The following is a 17,215-nucleotide window of genomic DNA, read 5'->3' on the forward strand; positions in this document are numbered from 1 at the left end:
CTCTCCGTATATTCACTATAGTAAAAGACTCTCTAAATCCCTAAATCCTTACACCAGGAGCTTTTTGTGAGTTCGTATAAAGATGTGATATATGCACATTTTCATACATTACTTTGTTTGCTTCTAATCCACAAGAGAAACTGAAGATACAATAGAAACTGAAGGAAAAAAAGAAGATAAAGCATTCTCTTCAAAAGTTTTCCATAGTTTCTTGTATTTATGGGGGGGGGGGGGCGGTAAGTAACAATAAGTCAGAACATGATTTATGACAGCTTTCTTCTAAAGTTGCTTCACCATTTAACTTTCCCAAATGGTGGCACAAGTGTTAATATTGGAATGTTTTATTTTTGTATGTAATAAATGTGTATATTCTTAAAAAGTGTGTAAACATAGGACACTCTAGATCTGATCACTGTTTGGCCTCCATTCATATATTTTGTGTCTTGGAAGGAAAAAACAAATATTGTAGTGTATGAATCTCTATCACATAAGCAGCCATAAAAATGTAGTTTTGTTGGCTACTCTAAGCAGTCTAGAGGAATATCAATAGTGTGTCTAGAAACAAAGGGGAAAATAATTCAGATTTGATTGCACTCACCCTCTTCTTTTATTTTGATATATTATTATTGGTAAAAATAACGAGACACATTATGGTAAGACTGACACTTGTTACAGCTATTTTAAAAATGTTTTTGAACTTCTATTTCCATGCTGAAAAGATTTTGTTTTTGGATGACAAGACAACTCGATACACAGAAAAAAATAAGACACTACATTGAATCCTTAGTAAAAATTAAGCATATGATCCTTTTAAACAATGTTGATATAAAAAAAATGTTAAAACATATTAACGGGACATTGCCACCGTAAGCCCAACTTTCAGAGCCATATAACTTCTGAAAGGCTTTTTCATCATCCCAAAGCTTACTTCTCTTAAGGGGAGAGAAAAGGATGCAAAAATCCAAAACAAGAGTGACACTTGTGGCAACATCTGCATGTCAGCCAAGGTGTCCTATCGTAGAGATGACCTGAATGTAATGAAGTGTGAAAAACCACACACAGAAATGATAATAGGTGACAAATTACAAGAGAAGGGAACAAAATTCAATGATGTAGAAGTACCGATACCATGGACTGGCGACACGTAAGTGTGTATTTTAAATAAATATTGTAAAAATCCAACAGGCTACACAAATTTGGCTCTAAATTTCCCTTGGTTACAGAGATGTAATTATTTTGTATTTTAAATAAATATACTGAAACACATCACATTTGGGGACTGTAAGATCACTCTACTGGAATACATAATTCTATCAATGGTCAAGCATGGTGCTCAAATGAAATGGTTAACAGAGCCATACGCTGGATTCTCCGGGGAACTGGTTCTTCATAAAAGCCTTACACATTTATCTTAACACCTGATGTCAGTAAAACTAAAGTATTTCAGCTTCAAAGAATTCATTATTCATCTCTCTGTTCTAATGAATAATCTATTTCACATTTAAAATACAACTGAAGTCCGCAGAGATTTTCTAAGTGAGCGTGTTATTTAAAATCGGATTTTGTGCAACTGAAGACTAAAAAAACTCAACTATGAACTCAAACAATTTGAATCGGACAAAACGTACCTAGCACAGAGAAGGAAACCTGATGGAGGCATTCAATGGCTGATTATTGCTGGCGACCAAGAGCTGGCTTTCCTATTAGCGTCCATTAAAATGACAAGAAGTTAAGACTCACTGGCATCCCTGTGACACAACCAAATGGGATACTGGCAGGTCAAATATGATCTTTATCACTTTAGTTTTCTTCACGTTGGAGAAACAGCACATGACGGAATGATGAACACGTGTCCTTTCATGCAGAATTTTAAAAGCTGAATCATTTTTGACATTATATATTTTAAAAGGAAGAAATAAGGAGAAGGGGTTTTCAAAAGCCCTTGTAGTAATGTTCAGCACTTTGTATGACCATTAGCAATTTCGGGTGTTCTGATTCAGGGACAGGCTGTCACTATACAAAGACAAATTTCATCAAAGCTTTTGCTCTTACAGTATACACAGCAATGCATTCATATTGTAAAAGGATACTTTTTTATACAGATGAAGCAAAACAATTTTTTACTGACACACAAAGCAGGGAAAAGTTTCCAACAATAATGGGCAGTGGCACCTGCTCCTTATGTGGCTTTTGTCTGTTTAGTGAATGAGAGCTTTGCGTTAGGGTTTCTTCGTTCTCTGTTCGAGTTCATGCTGATGTTTAATAAGACGCTCAATTTCTGTTCCAAGTGTTTGTAGATTTTCCTTCACCAGTTAGAAAAAGGGGGAAAGAAAACAGAATTATTAGGTAGCGTAAGTATAAAGATTTAGTTTGTACTGTTTTTGCTTAAATTTTGAAACCAAAAGGGTGAGGATGAGTCTTAAATGCTCGGTGACACTGGCCAGGAGCACAGTGGTTTTCAGTAAAGGAGTCCTGTACATTTCAGAATCTGTCTTTTTACTGAAGCGACAGTAAATTTTGGTACACAAAATTATTACTAGATTTAAAATATTCTGTTTTAGGGACACCTGGGTGGTTCAGTCAGTTGAGCGTCTGAGTGATTTTGGCTCAGGTCATGATCCCAGGGTCATGGGACTGAGCCCCACATCAGGTTCTGTGCTGAACGTAGAGCCTGCCTAAGATTCTCTCTCTCTCCCTCTGTCCCCTGCTTGTGCACTCTCTAAAACTGAAAAATGATAATAATTAATTAAATAAAAACATTCTTTAAAATCCATTACTGACTATGGAGGCCCAAACACAGCACAAACAGAACAGTCAGGTCAGGTAATAGCTGCAAAAAGTAGAGCTAGAATGTACATTAGAAAAGACACACCTCAATCTTAAAGCCTCGGTGATCAATCATAACTGACTATAATAGAGGTCAGAGGCGGCCCACTGCAAAATAAACAACTGTCTGTCCAATAGTGACGCTGATGTTTTGCTCTTTCTTTTTCATTAAGAAAAATACAGAAATTTGATCTCTGGGTCAAATGGCTACCTTGCATTACAGAACCGGTCATTTACACACCAGCTCACGCAATGAAAGAGGCCCCATTATGCCATGCTTGCTGGTTGGTAAGTAAATGAAAAATATAAATACCTTCAATGTAATGTTTTTTAGTAATGTATCCTCTAAAACAGCCTGTAATTTTCTGTTGATCTCCAAAGAGAGTTCCAATGTTAATCCACTATCAGCTGGATGGGATGTATATAAAGATGCCATAATGCCTCCCCGTCTACTTAAATGGACTTTGTTAAAATCAGATGCCTCTGAAGAAAGTGTGCCTGATTCTTCCCGTAAAATGTAACTCTGAATTATTCTGTAAAATAAAATGACACTGTCAGTTATATACTTGCAGAATTAAAAACATTAGAATTTACAGGAGTTGGCTAATCATAAGCATAAAGATGATTAGCATAAAACAAATATCTATTAGGTTAAAAAGAAATATACTAGAAAATAAGGGAACTTTTCTCATTCAGTAGTTTCTTAATCCCATTTTTGTTCAACATGGTATTTATATTAACGATATACAAACACTGCTTTTCAATTTCTTTATTACTTTAATTAAAATACTTTTGAGTAATTTTTTTATTGCTCCATTCTTAGTTAGCATTTTCTATTTTCCTGTTATTAAGCTCAGAACTTTATCCTTTTTCTTTTTTTAAGTCATGGGCAAAATTTTCTCTAAGACTAAAATTATTTCAAAATTAAAATGAAAAAGGCATGGGTACAGACTTTTTATATATATAAAACCTCTTACTTAAAAGAATATGACATTTGTAAGAGGACTCTGGCACAGCACAGGCTCTGGAGTCAGTCAGAGCTGGGCCCAGACCTCCAGCTTTTGGTCACTTACTAGATGAGTGGTGACTCTGGAACATTTAGTAATTTGACCTGAGCACCACCAGTTAACGTATAGGTCACTCAGTTGTAAGAAATCAATGAAATTTCGTTAAGTCACAGGCACAAAATCTTGTACTTGGCAGGTGCCCAATAAATTACCCACTATATCCTACCTGACAGGAACAATAACCCACAACCCCATATTATCTCTTAGAGCCACAGTAATGAAAATTGAAAGTGAAGTAGAATATTCTTTTTAAATGCAAAGTTATTTTAGTATCTTAAAAAAAATCAACATCTCAGGCATCTGGGTGGCTAGGTAGGTTAAGCGTCCGACTCTCGGTTTCGGCTCAGGTCGTGATCTCACGGTTTTGTGGGTTCAAGCCCTGTGTCAGGCTCTGTATTGACAGTGCAGAGCCTGCTTGGGATTCTTTCTCGCTCTTCCTCTCTCTCTGCCCCTAGCCTGCTCACGTTGTCTCTGTCTCTCTCAAAATAAATAAACTTAAAAAAATTTTTAAAGAAAAATCAACATCCACTGAACTCTCTGTATCACCTTAACGACCTGTTTTTTCTTTTTTTTGTTTTACAGAAAAACTAGGTTTTTCTGTATTCCCAAAACCTAGAACATAGTTAAGTGATCAATATAAGACTGGGAAATTAACAAATATTTTTTGAAAGATGGGCTCTTGTTATAATTAGTTCTGAAAACAGTAACTTTACCATACAAATAACGGTATTTCAAACACAGACTGTGTTATCATAATAATACATACTTTGTTTTTTTCCTAATTTCTTCTACCAATTGTTTGATATGATCCTCCATAAATTCTATCTTTTCATTTTTCCGAGCATGTGCTTTCTGTAGCCTTACTATCCTCTCAATCAACATGGCCTTATCTACTTCTGGAAAGTTATCCACAGCTACTGATGACCCAGTATTTTCTGGAGATCGATCTTCTGCACTGCTTCGAGCATTGAGGGACCCTGAAGACAAAAAAAAATCAGTTTAGATGCTGTGCTTAGTCTAAAGTCATCTCTAATAGCACATATTATTTCCTCTAGTATTATTTTCAAATATTCACTCTAACACAGCCGGGCACAGAACACAAGTCCTACCTGGCCTGAGCTCTCGCTATTGAATACATGGATGTCAGAAGTACCAAAGGGCCTATTATGTCTCTCAGCAACAGGATGAGGAAGTGGCAAGAGAGAAACAAGAAACTCAGAAAAAGTCACAATAACAAGCCTGAAGTGAAATGAGGAGCCAAAGGCAGACACAGAGAGAGAAGACAGAATATACCAGTGGGTTCAGCTCGGAAGCCAGTCTCCTTAGGTACAAATCCCACTCCTCCGCTTTGTAGCTCTGTGACTTTGGCCACGTCATTTAACTCTCTGTGCATTGGTCATTTCATCTTAAAATGGGAATAATGTTATTATTTACTTCATAGGATTATCTTTATTTAAATGAGCTAATGTATGTGAAAGTGTTTGGAACAGTGCATATAATAAGCACTAAGTGTTAGCTATTATTTTTACCAACATCAGTTGAGAAAAATTTCTGATTCTTTTTATACCACAAACATGAGCCTTTTCAACTCCATTTTGTAGACTGAAGACAAGGAATAGATCTTATTCGAGGCTGCACACTAATAAGTGACAGACTGGGTTCTAAATACCTATGTGTAATTTCAAACCCATGTTCTTTCTACTACATGATTTTCCCATTACCGGAACAGCTGATTCTCCCTGTAAGGTACAACTCCTGAGAGGGAGTGTAGTGTAATGGCACGAAAGGACTCTAGAGGCTGAGAGTTCTGTCGCTATGAATTCGGAGCAAGTCATGGAACCATTCGGAATCTTAGTTTCCTCATCTCTAAAATGTGAATTATAACACTTACCTCACACGACTATTCTGCAGAGTCAATAATATGTTTGAAGTGCTTAGCACGGTTCCTGGCATTCCAAAATGACAAATATACTGATTTTTTTTTTTTTTTTTGCTAATCATCATTTCCACAATGGTATCAATCATAATTTTTGGCATATTTATCATGAGAAAAGCTAAAAAATTTTAAAATACACATATATAGAAGCACTTGGGTGGCTCAGTCCGTTAAGCATCTGACTTCGGCTCAGGTCATGATCTCACAATTTGCGAGTTCAAGCCCTGCGTCAGGCTCTGTGCTGACAGCTCGGAGCCTGGAGTCTGCTTCAGATTCTGTGTCTCCCTCTCTCTCTCTCTCTGCTCCTCCCCCACTCATACTCTGTCTCTCTTTCTTAAAAATAAATAAACGTTAAAAATTTTTTAAAAAATAAAATACACATATATAAAAAATCTGGTAATGATCATTTCATTAGTTTTCAGGTGTTAAAATATAAAAGGAAAAAAAGAGAGAGGGAGAGGGAGAGGGAGAGGGAGAGGGAGAGGGAGAGGGAGAGGGAGAGGGAGAGGGTGAGGGAGAGGGTGAGGGAGAGGGAGAGGGTGAGGGAGAGGGTGAGGGAGAGGGAGAGGGAGAGGGAGAGGGGGAGGGAGAGGAGGAGGGAGAGGGAGAAGGAGGGAGAAGGAGGGAGAAGGAGGGAGAGGGAGGGGAGGAGAGAGAGAGAGAGAGAGAGAGACAGACAGAATTATACCCAATCTCTCTATATGGATGGATACAAATCTAAATTGAAAAATGAGGAAATTGTTACACAGAATAAAGAAGCAGCAGGTAAAAAAAAAAAAAATAAAGAAGCAGCAGGTAGGGAGACAGACAATCTAGAATCCCGTGGCAAACTTGAAACCCTGGACGGTGATGAGAATGTAAATATTTAACTGGAAATGCTACAACTTTTTATAACTCAAAATGAGAAAAAAAAAAAAAAAAGCATATCAATACCTTTTAACACACCAAAGAAGCTACTTCTTTTTACAGTCAGTCACTAGGTAACATCTGAAGCCTGAGATTTTTACCTGATGAACTAGAACGACTCCCCATGCTGCTGACTTCTTTATCATAGTTTCCATTCTCAATCTGATCTAATTTTCTCCGTGCTATAGGAAAAAGAAATGGATTGCTTGTGACAATTCTCAGGACCATTTGCCCCCACTATCTCTGATCTTAATTGCTAAAATCACTTAGGCAAAAATGGCTTAAACATCAAGAGAAATTTCTTGAATACATACTTCAGACAGGAGAGCTATAGTAGTCATTCATATAAAATGATATGTAGAAATGTACAGGTCAAATACAAAATATATAGAGACAACACTATGATGATATCATTTAGGTACAGTGACCTAACTTTCAGAATCCTGACGAATTTAGATGATCTCTGTGATGCCAAAGATTTCCCTTCAATTTTATCTATAAAAACAAACTGAATCCTTAAGGCAAATACCTGAATATATTCATATTAAGTAAATGCTAAAACTCTTTTATCTTATTACTATATTTTACCATATTTTACCATATTTTACCACAAAGTAGTGAGGAATAGTAGAGATTAGGAATTCAGAATACATATCTTATTCATCTTTTATCCAAGCATAAAGCATACACTCCAAATAACTGCATGAATTTTTAGATGAAAAGAAATCTGGGTTCTAGTCCTAGTTGTTGTGTTCGGGTAATTCATAACGTATCTGGGTCTCAGTCTCCTCTAAGATGAAGGGTTAGGGTTCAATGATCTCTAAGAGGTCTATGAGGGGAGGTACAGGTACCTAGATGCTAAACAAAACAACTCATAGCATGTATAGGGAGAGAATATGAGAATTTCCATTTATACTTGTATTTCGTCTGCTCTTTTAAAATTTACATTTGTAATGTAGAATAATACATGTTTAAAATTTATAAATAAGTATACATAAACTGGAGAACAAATGCTTAACTACTTTTTACTGATAGGAGCATGTGGTCAAAAAAGTTTAGACACTACTTCCCTAAGGTACATTCCCAACTGTCACATTTTGGGATTCTGCGAATAAGTGCCCTTTACATAGAGGATGTTATAGACTATTTGTGGAACTATAAGAGGTTTAGTGATTTGGTTTATGAACATTAATACATTAAAAAGAACACAGAGTTCTAATCAAAGTGGTAGAACCTGATCAAAGTAGATTTTTTTCTATAAATCCTTAATGACTAAAAGAAACAATATTAAGGTCTAAGTGGGTGAGAAATTGGTACCTTGCTGGAGTTGTTTGATAAGATCCTTGACACTGGAGGCATGTTTACGTCTCTGAGTGACTAATTCATCTTTTAGTTCTTCGACCTGGGTGCTCAGTGCTTTAACTTCTGTTTGTCTACAGGTGAGTTCCGCTTGCAGGGTCTGGACCTCCTCTCTCCGCAGTTCCTCCTCTTTCAACAATCTACTTTCCTAAATATTAAAAAGGATAAAACAAAACACACCAGTTTTAATACCTGTTTCCATTATTGCTCACAATTCAAAATCCTGAAAATACAAGGTCCCTGATGGTAAATGATGGTAGATTCTTCCAGAATCGCTTCTTACCAGGCTCTGTTTCCTGAGCTCTCCAAATTCCTCATAGAGGAATGCAGGGGCATATTAACACATTTGCCATTTCATACATGCAAAAGAGCATATGCCCGATGTTCTCTGTATTTTGGACTAAAATCTCAAATTATTTTTATGAGTAACTTGAAGATACTTTCATAACACAGAAATATTAAACCATTTTTAAACTATAAACATATAGAAATTTGAAATAACTTTAAAAAACATACAGTAATTCCAGTTAGGAATGACAAAAACCATGGTTTTCTTTTTTTTTTTTTTTTTTTAATGTTTATTTATTTTTTGAGAGAGAGAGTCAGAGCGTGAACAGGGGAGGGCCAGAGACAGGGAGACACAGAACTGAAAGCAGGCTCCAGGCTCCGAGCTGTCAGCACAGAGCCCGACGCGGGGCTCGAACTCACAAACCATGAGAACGTGACCTGAGCCGAAGTCGGCCACCCAACCGACTGAGCCACCCAGGCGCCCCCAAAAAACCATGGTTTTCTTATTTTCAAAAGTGAAATACTTTTTCATAAGCATTTTAGGGAGACATTTTATTATAAATTAGGAAGGAAAAAGGACACTTTGAACAAGTTGGAAAGAAAAACTGTTACTTTGCACAGCATTTGAAATTGCCAGAAAGTCAATGCCAATACAAAAAAAGAGTTTAACTCAACTACCAGTGGGTTTATGCTAGTAGGAAAATTTAATTTGTGCTTCTTGCTATGTTGCTTTAAAAGTTAAACGTAGGGGACACCTGGGTGGCTCAGTCGGTTAAGTGTCCGACTTCGGCTCAGGTCGTTATCTCACGGTTCATGGGTTTGTGCCCCGTGTCAGGCTCTGTGCTGACAGCTCGGAGCCTGGAGCCTGCTTCCGATTCTGTGTCTCCCTCTCTCTCTGCCTCTCGCCTGCTCACACACTCTCTCTCTCTCAAAAATAAATAATAAACATAAAAAATTTAAAATAAATAAATAAATCAATAAATAAATAAAAGTTAAATGTAAATTTATACTTACCAAATTAGTATTTGTCTGTTTCATTTGTTCACATTGGCTTTGTAACTGACTTTCACTACAGGAAAGCTTATCCAATTGTGACTGCAAAGAATTGGACTCAGACTGGAGCTGTGCATTCTTACTAGTGAGCTTTTCTGTAAACAGCAGGAGCTCAGATTCTCTTTTCCTACTGCCTTCGATGTCTTTTTGTAGGTCATTAATCAAAGAATTGAGACTTTCCACTTCTTCCTTCAAATTTTCAATTTCTTGTTTACCTCTAAAAAACAAAGTTTATGTTTAGGGAAAAAAAAACTATTAAAATACGTTAAGTTAATGGTTTGGGAGTTTTCATCAAATAAAATGTTTTATGAAGGTACTTTTAGGCATTCATCCAAGTTATTTGGATTTTTATGACTACCTGATATGTGCTAGGAACTAAGAGCTGGGAGTGTAAGTGAGCAAGACCGACATGGGCTTGCTTTCAAAGGGCTTTCATTCAAGTAAGGAAACTGTATGTGTGATAAAACATTTTTGATGAAAGCGCAGAGTGGGTTGCCTCACCTCGTATAAGTGATGTTTAAACGAATACTTAAAGTAAAGGTTAGCAAACTTTTCCTGCAAAAAGTCCAGACAGTAAACAATTTAAGCTTCTAGGGCACATGGCCCTGTGGCGACTGTTGTTCCCTGGTACCGTGGTGTGAAAGCAGCCTCGGACAGCCCATAACGGAATGAGAGCAGCTGTGTTCCAAAACAAAAAACTTATTTACAAAAAAAGGTAGCAGGCTGGATTTGGCTCTCGGGCCACAGTTTGCTAATTCCCGACCTAAAGAAAAAGTAGGAGTGACCGAGACATCAAAATACGTTCTTGGGTGAAATGAGCCATACACAGAGAAAGACAGATACCATGTTTTCACTCTTATGTGGATCCTGAGAAACTTAACAGAAGACCAAAGGGGAGGGGAAGGGAAAAAAAAAAAAAGAGGGAGGGAGCCAAACCATAAGAGACTCTTAAAAACTGAGAACTGAGGGTTGACCGGGGGGGAAGTAGGCGATGGGCATTGAGGAGGGCACCTGTTGGGATGAGCACTGGGTGTTGTATGGAAACCAATTTGACAATACATTTCATATTAAAATATATATATATGTTTTTGGTAGAAGAAACAGTATGTGCTAAATCTGGAGAGGGAATGACGGAATGACTTGTTTGTTGCTTCAACACTGATGGGGACAGCGACAGCATTATATCCCCAGCATTGAACACGGGAGACACTCAACATTTGTAAGCAATTGTGCTGAAAAAAGAGAAGGCACAGAGGGAGAAGCAAGGTGGCTACTGATCTTCCAAGCCATGCTAAGGCATCTGAGCTCACAGGGCAGTTTGAGCCAATGGGAAATCACTGAAAGCTTGTGAGATTTCCATTTTAAAAAGATTATGCTGGCCACAGTGTAGGAAATGGATTCAAAGGGAAACAAAACAAAAACAAACAAACAAAAAACCCCACCAAACTAAAAAAAGACAGTTTAGAAGTTGGGGCAGTTTTCCAGATGAAAGGACAATGATAGCAGTGGGGGGAACGAAAAAATACACGACTTGAAGGATACTCACTAACACTCTGTTTCTGGTTAGATGTGTGAGGGGAAGGAGACAAGAGCCAAGGAGGACCCCCAGGTTCCTGGGCTGGAAAGTCACGTGGGTGCTACACGCATCATTCACGTCAGGAACAGGAGAGGAGTGTATTTGTGGACAGGATAGATGAATCAGTTTGGGACACATGAAAGTTCGAGGCGTCTGTGATACTTGTGTGTCTGGAGCTGAACAAAAAGGGCTGAAGACAGTACCTGAAGGTCCTGCAGTACGGTATGGGAATGGTAAGGCTCACTCGGGGGTATGATAAAATAACAACAAAAGAGTTTTATGACAAAGAGAAGGCTGCCGAGGAAAGGAGAAAACGAGTGGCCACAAAGTGGGGAGGAACACCAGGAAAGCAGATATGAAATGAAGCCGAAGAACAGAGCATGTCAAGAAAGATAAGGGGCTTACTGGTCTTAATACTGAAAATTCAGGGCTCCTAAGTGGCTTAGTCAGTTAACTGTCAACTCTTGACTCCAGCTGGTCCCGATCTCGCAGTTCATGAAATCAAGCCCCGTGTTGGGCTCTGTGCCAGATGTGAAGCCTTGTTGAGATTCGCTTTCTCCCTCTCTGTACCTCCAGCACTCATACTCTCCTTCTCTCTCAAAATAAGTAAGTAAAATTTTAAAAATACTGAAAATTCAAGCAAGGCTTAGTCTGAGAAGCGTGTGCTAGATTTAAGGAGGCATTAGCAGTTTTTAATGGGAGGTTGGGGTAGAATCTAGAAGGACGTAGAGAGAAAAAGAACAAAGGAAGCAAGGGCGTGGAGGGTGCGTATAGATGATTCTACGAAGATGCTCAGTTGTGAACGACAGGAAAAGGGTAGGGGAGTCATAGGAATTTTAATGTTTTTAATATATAATATTTAAGTGCAGAAAGACAAAAAATTTAGAGAGGGGTAAGAAATAAAGGATAAGAGAAGCAGAAGAGCATGGGATCCACAGAAGTTGAGAGAAAAGCTCAATTCAGAGGGGAACAGGAACACTTCTTCCATAACAACAAAAGGAAAAGAAAGAAAGGTTGCAAAGGCTGGTGAGTTCACAGGACAGATAAGAACTTGTTAGCTCCCATTTCTTTTGTGAGGTAAATAAGAGGTAATTGCCCGCTAAGCGTAAATATCAAGGGAAGGGAGACCAGAAGTGTGAACAAAGCAGGAATAGATGCTTCCAGGTCAGGGAGAGGCTATGACTAGGGACATCATTATCATTTCCAGTTGAGGTTACTAACTAACCATGGATTTATCACAGCATCAACCCTGATGATGGTGAGAATTTTTAGCAACACTCAGCAGCAGATATGGGTAAGGTATGAAAAAGAAGGTATTTGGATTCAAGTTGAATCCACGCTCTGCCAGGTCATGTCACGAGTAGAGTCTAGCTAAAAGGTTTTACAAGAGGTCAAGGAATAAGGTCAGCTCCTGACTCTGCACTACACACACACAAAGATACAGGTATACGTATGTATCTACCTTTGAGAAGAAAAAGTAAGTAACATAACTTGAAAGTTAAAGAATGGATAAAGAAACTAAAAACCATTCTGTCTTATAAATTGCTATTTCCAATATTGAGGGTATATACACTTTGATTTTTAGAAGCCATAATAGGAACTTCAAAGATAATCCAAAAAAGTTCAAACAAAGACAGGAATTTAAAAGTTTTTCACTAGTCGAATTGTAAAATCATTCTTGTTTAATGCAGTAATGGCATTTAAGAACACAATCTTGAGACAGAAGAGCCTATTGATTAGCATAAAGAAAAGTTGTGAAGTTTATACCTTTGATGCTGCTCCTGTATCTGATCCGCAATTTTCACTCTGTCCAATAAATTCTGAATTTCAGCTTTCTGGCGATTAATAATTTCCTTATATTTTGATAACTCATCTTCTGTTCTTAATCGTTCATCTTCTAGACATTTCACCTATCAAAAATCATAACCAAGTTAGCGTACAAACAATATTTTCTTGTTCCTTAATTACTTCAAATAGTGATTACATATTAATAATCCAAGCTAAATTCTGGAGTGGAACTAATTAATGTGAAGAAAATACAATGGGATGTTGACAGTCCTAGGACTCAGTCTCAGATTTCTTATGATTTAGTCTCGGGAGTTTTAGCCTGTCACATTGTTTTTGCTGAATCTCCATTTCCTCACCTGAAAACCATATACCTTCCCTACTTACCTCAAAAAACTGGCATGGAGAACAAATGGAATGCACACGAAAGGCACTTTGAAAACTATTAAGTGATGGCAAATTCCAGGTTGTTACTTAAAAGCCTATTTCTAAATAAATAAATGGTATTCAATGATATTTCACATCCATATCAAAAGGGATACTATTCTTCCAAGAAGGACTATACTAGATTGTTAGAAATTAACACTGTACAAGACTATATGGGAGAAATATAAAGTCTATTGTTTTTTGTCACTCACAGTTCTAAAGTCCAACTTTCTTTCCAATTAATTCGCTGACAAGACTGCCTTACATTAGAGGCCCGAGGAGAAGTTATAGAAACAGCAAATGTGCTGTAAAACAGCAATGTGTGGCAAATAGTTCAAAGGGACTAAAGTAGAAGACATTTTCATTTCAATAAGAGACTCACCTTCGTTGCTAGGAAATCGACATTCTACTCCTCTGAGTTCTTTCATTTTGAAACATTTCTATATAAATATCCTTTCTCCAACACTTGGAAAATCAGAATGAGTCCCAAATTAAAGATATTGAGCTTTCCTCTGAAATGACTAACGATTTAATTACCTTTGTTCTCAGTGTTCGTAGTTCATCCATGCCCTCCTTAAATGTCCTCTTTAGATCTTCCAGTTCTTTTATTTTGGCATGATGCATCTTTTAAAAAGTTTAAAAGAAACCACAAATCATTATGTACCAGACAAGATCTAAAAGTTACTGCGTGTTCCTTCGAAAAGGCCTTATTATTCTCTTATTACACTTACTATAACATTATTTATTATTTCTCTCCCTCTGTATTTATTACACAATCCACGGTATGAAAAGAACAAAGCCACTCACCTCTAGCTGGTCGGATTTTTCTTGCATCTGTTTTTCAAGTTCTCCTTTTGTGACTCTAAGCTTGGCATCCAGCTCATTTGATTTAATTTCTTCTGACTCCTAATGGAAAAGAAATGAAAAAAGTATGACTTAACTTTTAAAGTTTTATACTTTGGAACGTGACAGCTTTTGCCATTGTTTACTGATTGTGAAATGCATACCTTACATACTAAAAAGGACTGCACTGAAAGGTTTTTAAGATGTCAATTCTGCACGAACAAGAATAGCACTTAAGATACGTAACATAACACAGAGTAGGTTTTATGTTATACGTTTCCTGTACTCTTCATTCTTCTGACATTTTCTAATGTTTTTATTTGGTTAAAACTTCCCTAATAAGATCTCTATTTAAGCTGCAAGTACTTTAACACAGGAAATAGTCTGCAATTTATTTAACTGTCCTACCAAATCCATTCCACACTACAAACACTGGAGATACAAAACGAGTACTGATATTTGGTGCAATTTTGTTACTAATCTATTTGAAAAGTTAAGCATACCTGATACGTTTTTATCATATCCTGACAATTTTTCCTTATCTGATCTGCTTCTTCCTTTGCTTGAGTTAACTTTGTTGTTGTTTCTTTGAGTTTATCTTTGGTTTCCTGCATTGACAAAAGACAGTGTGAGACAAGAAAAAAATACATAGTGGTCTTTGCCTTGGTCTTTGACACAAAACTCCTAAAACCCTTGTAGTATCCTAAGTGATAAGAACACTAGGAGCATTTCTTGTTGCAATATTGTTTGTGTGTGTGTGTTTTTGGGCGTGGAGCCCAACGCAGGGCTTGAACTCACAACCCTGAAAGTAAGACCTGAGCTGAGATCAAGAGTCGGACATTTAACTGACTGAGCCACCCAGGCAACCCACTGCAATATTGCTCTTGGCCTCTGCTCCTGACATAGAGCTCTTGAAACCCCTGTAACTTCCTGAGTGACAGGAGTGTCTTTTGTTCTAATGAGACAACTCTAGGTGGGCTCCTGGATGAGAGCTGGTCACCAAAAAGACCATGTCATGATTAGAAGCCAGGAATTTTTAGCCCCCAAAGAAAGCCTGAAGATGGAGCTGACGATCCATCATGTCTACTTAACAAAGCCTCCATAAAATCCCAAAGTGTGGGGTTCAGAGAGCTTCCATGCTGGCAAGTACGACCACGCTGAGAGGGGGACGCCCGCCAACTCCATGGGGATGGAAGCTCCTGCGCCTGGGACCCTTCCAGACCCCACCCTACACAGCTCTTCATCGGGTTGTTCATCCGTGTCCTTTATCATACCCTTTATAATGCGGTAAACGTGTGTTTCTCTGAGTTCTTTAAGGAAAATTTCCAACCCAAGGAGGGGGTGGCTGCAACTTCTGATCCATAGCTGGTTGGTCATAAGCACGGGTGATAACATCTGAAGTATGTATGTGGCAGGGGGTGGGTGGGCATTCTTGTAAGACCGAACCCTTAACCTGTGGGATCCGATGCTACCTCCAGGGAGATGTGTCAGAGTCGAGTGAAACTGCAGGACACCTAGGTGGTATTCACAGAGAATTACTTGCAGGGAGGGAAAACCTCCACCCATCTGGTGGACCAGAAGTGTCAGAGGTCAAGTGTCTTGTGTAAAAGTAAAGGAGACTCACAGGGAAGAAAGACACAGTAGGGAGAACTGGGTTCTTCCCTACACTGGGGAAGGAAAACATTGTCCCTCACAGACAGCGACAAGGTTGAGCACAGTAACGTGATGAACGGTAAGAACAATGATCAGAGTAGAGAAAGTTCTTGTCTTGGCACTGCCACTGAGGGGTCACATATTTTCTAGAAATAACACTTTATGCTTTTGACAACAAATAAAGCGGCCTATGCAGTTAACTGATAGCCATAAAATAAAGTTAAATTTGACAGAGTTTTAAGTAAATCGCTACAAGTAACTAACATGATAAGCCAAGACGAACACAGCGTTAAACAGCTCTTTGCACACACACAAAAGACAGTTGTTTCACAGCCATGGTATCTATTCGAAACTGTCTTACACATCCATGCTGTGATTTGGTTTCTGTTCCTAACCACTCTCCTGAAATAGCAATTCTGAAGGTTTGGACGGACTACCCTTACCAAATCCAACTACTTTCTCTCATTTTTAATTCTTGACTTACCTGCTCCAGTTCTGACCCCTTCTGACTCTTTGGATAGCCTTCCTCTGTTTCTACTACAAGACAATATACTGTTTTTTCCCTCTTTGCTGTTGCCTTCTCTGTATCCTCAACTGGCTTCCTGCTTCCTGTGGCAATTTTTCAGATACAGCCCTGCTCTGCAGCTCATTTTCCAAAGTTCTCCTTCAGAGCACCCATCCAGTCCCATGGTCTGGGCTATCCTGTGGATTTGAGACGAGGGTTTAGGTATGACCTCCTGGTAGCTGCTAGTCAGAAGGGGGTAGATGCTGCTATTCTGCCTTCCCATAGACAGAATCCGGGGCATCATAGGGTATAACAATGTATACGCCGTACTGTAGCTTTCGTGTTCCCCCCTTTGAGTACACAGCTTCTGGACAACCCCCGGCTTAGTACTTGTCACATGTTTATTGTTCAAGTATATTTGCTAAATCAACAAGGAATCACTAATATAAACTTTCTGCTGTAGGTAGGCCGGTCTTGCTAAATATCAAATACTCATCTCCCATTTTTCCTTTTTTCTTGTTGTTCCTCCACTTTGAACGTCTTTGTCTTCGTCTTTTGAACCATCTAAATTGCACCTATCTTCACACACCGCTTCTCTCATGTCATTTTTTATTATAATCTCTCATACAATTAAGTACTTAGCTAGACACTTCCAGTTGCTGGTCTTCTAGTAAAAACTTGGTTTGGATTAAAACTCAGCATCACTTCGGGGCGCCTGGGTGGCTCAGTCGGTTAAGCGTCCGACTTCGGCTCAGGTCATGATCTCACGGTCCGTGAGTTCGAGCCCCGCATCGGGCTCTGTGCTGACCGCTCAGAGCCTGGAGCCTGCTTTGGATTCTGTGTCTCCCTCTCTCTCTGACCCTCCCCCGTTCATGCTCTGTCTCTCTCTGTCTCAAAAATAAATAAACATTAAAAAAAAATTTTAAAAAAAAACTCAGTATCACTTCTAAAATACAAATTATTTGGAGAATTTTTCAAACCTTGTTTTTTTT

General features: G+C 38.3%; 1 protein-coding gene across 2 annotated transcripts in view; it reads right to left on the bottom strand.

Moving 5' to 3' along the window:
- Positions 1–221: 221 nt before the first annotated feature.
- CCDC186 (coiled-coil domain containing 186) overlaps positions 222–17,215 on the bottom strand; it is a 52,007-nt gene continuing 35,013 nt past the window's right edge. For both annotated transcript variants that reach the window (XM_019459490.2, XM_019459492.2), the window contains exons 7-16: positions 14,569–14,673; positions 14,030–14,128; positions 13,760–13,846; positions 12,779–12,921; positions 9,397–9,652; positions 8,053–8,242; positions 6,837–6,917; positions 4,660–4,870; positions 3,140–3,359; positions 222–2,303 (exon numbers count right to left, since the gene is read on the bottom strand). In XM_019459490.2, coding sequence (XP_019315035.2) covers positions 2,220–2,303; positions 3,140–3,359; positions 4,660–4,870; positions 6,837–6,917; positions 8,053–8,242; positions 9,397–9,652; positions 12,779–12,921; positions 13,760–13,846; positions 14,030–14,128; positions 14,569–14,673 — 1,476 coding nt within the window. In that variant the 3' untranslated portion in view covers positions 222–2,219. The remainder of the gene's footprint in view (positions 2,304–3,139; positions 3,360–4,659; positions 4,871–6,836; positions 6,918–8,052; positions 8,243–9,396; positions 9,653–12,778; positions 12,922–13,759; positions 13,847–14,029; positions 14,129–14,568; positions 14,674–17,215) is intronic.

This window comes from Panthera pardus, unplaced genomic scaffold (assembly GCF_024362965.1).
Source record: "Panthera pardus isolate Hobbes unplaced genomic scaffold, ASM2436296v1 HiC_scaffold_22, whole genome shotgun sequence".
Classification (NCBI taxonomy): Eukaryota; Metazoa; Chordata; class Mammalia; order Carnivora; family Felidae; genus Panthera; species Panthera pardus.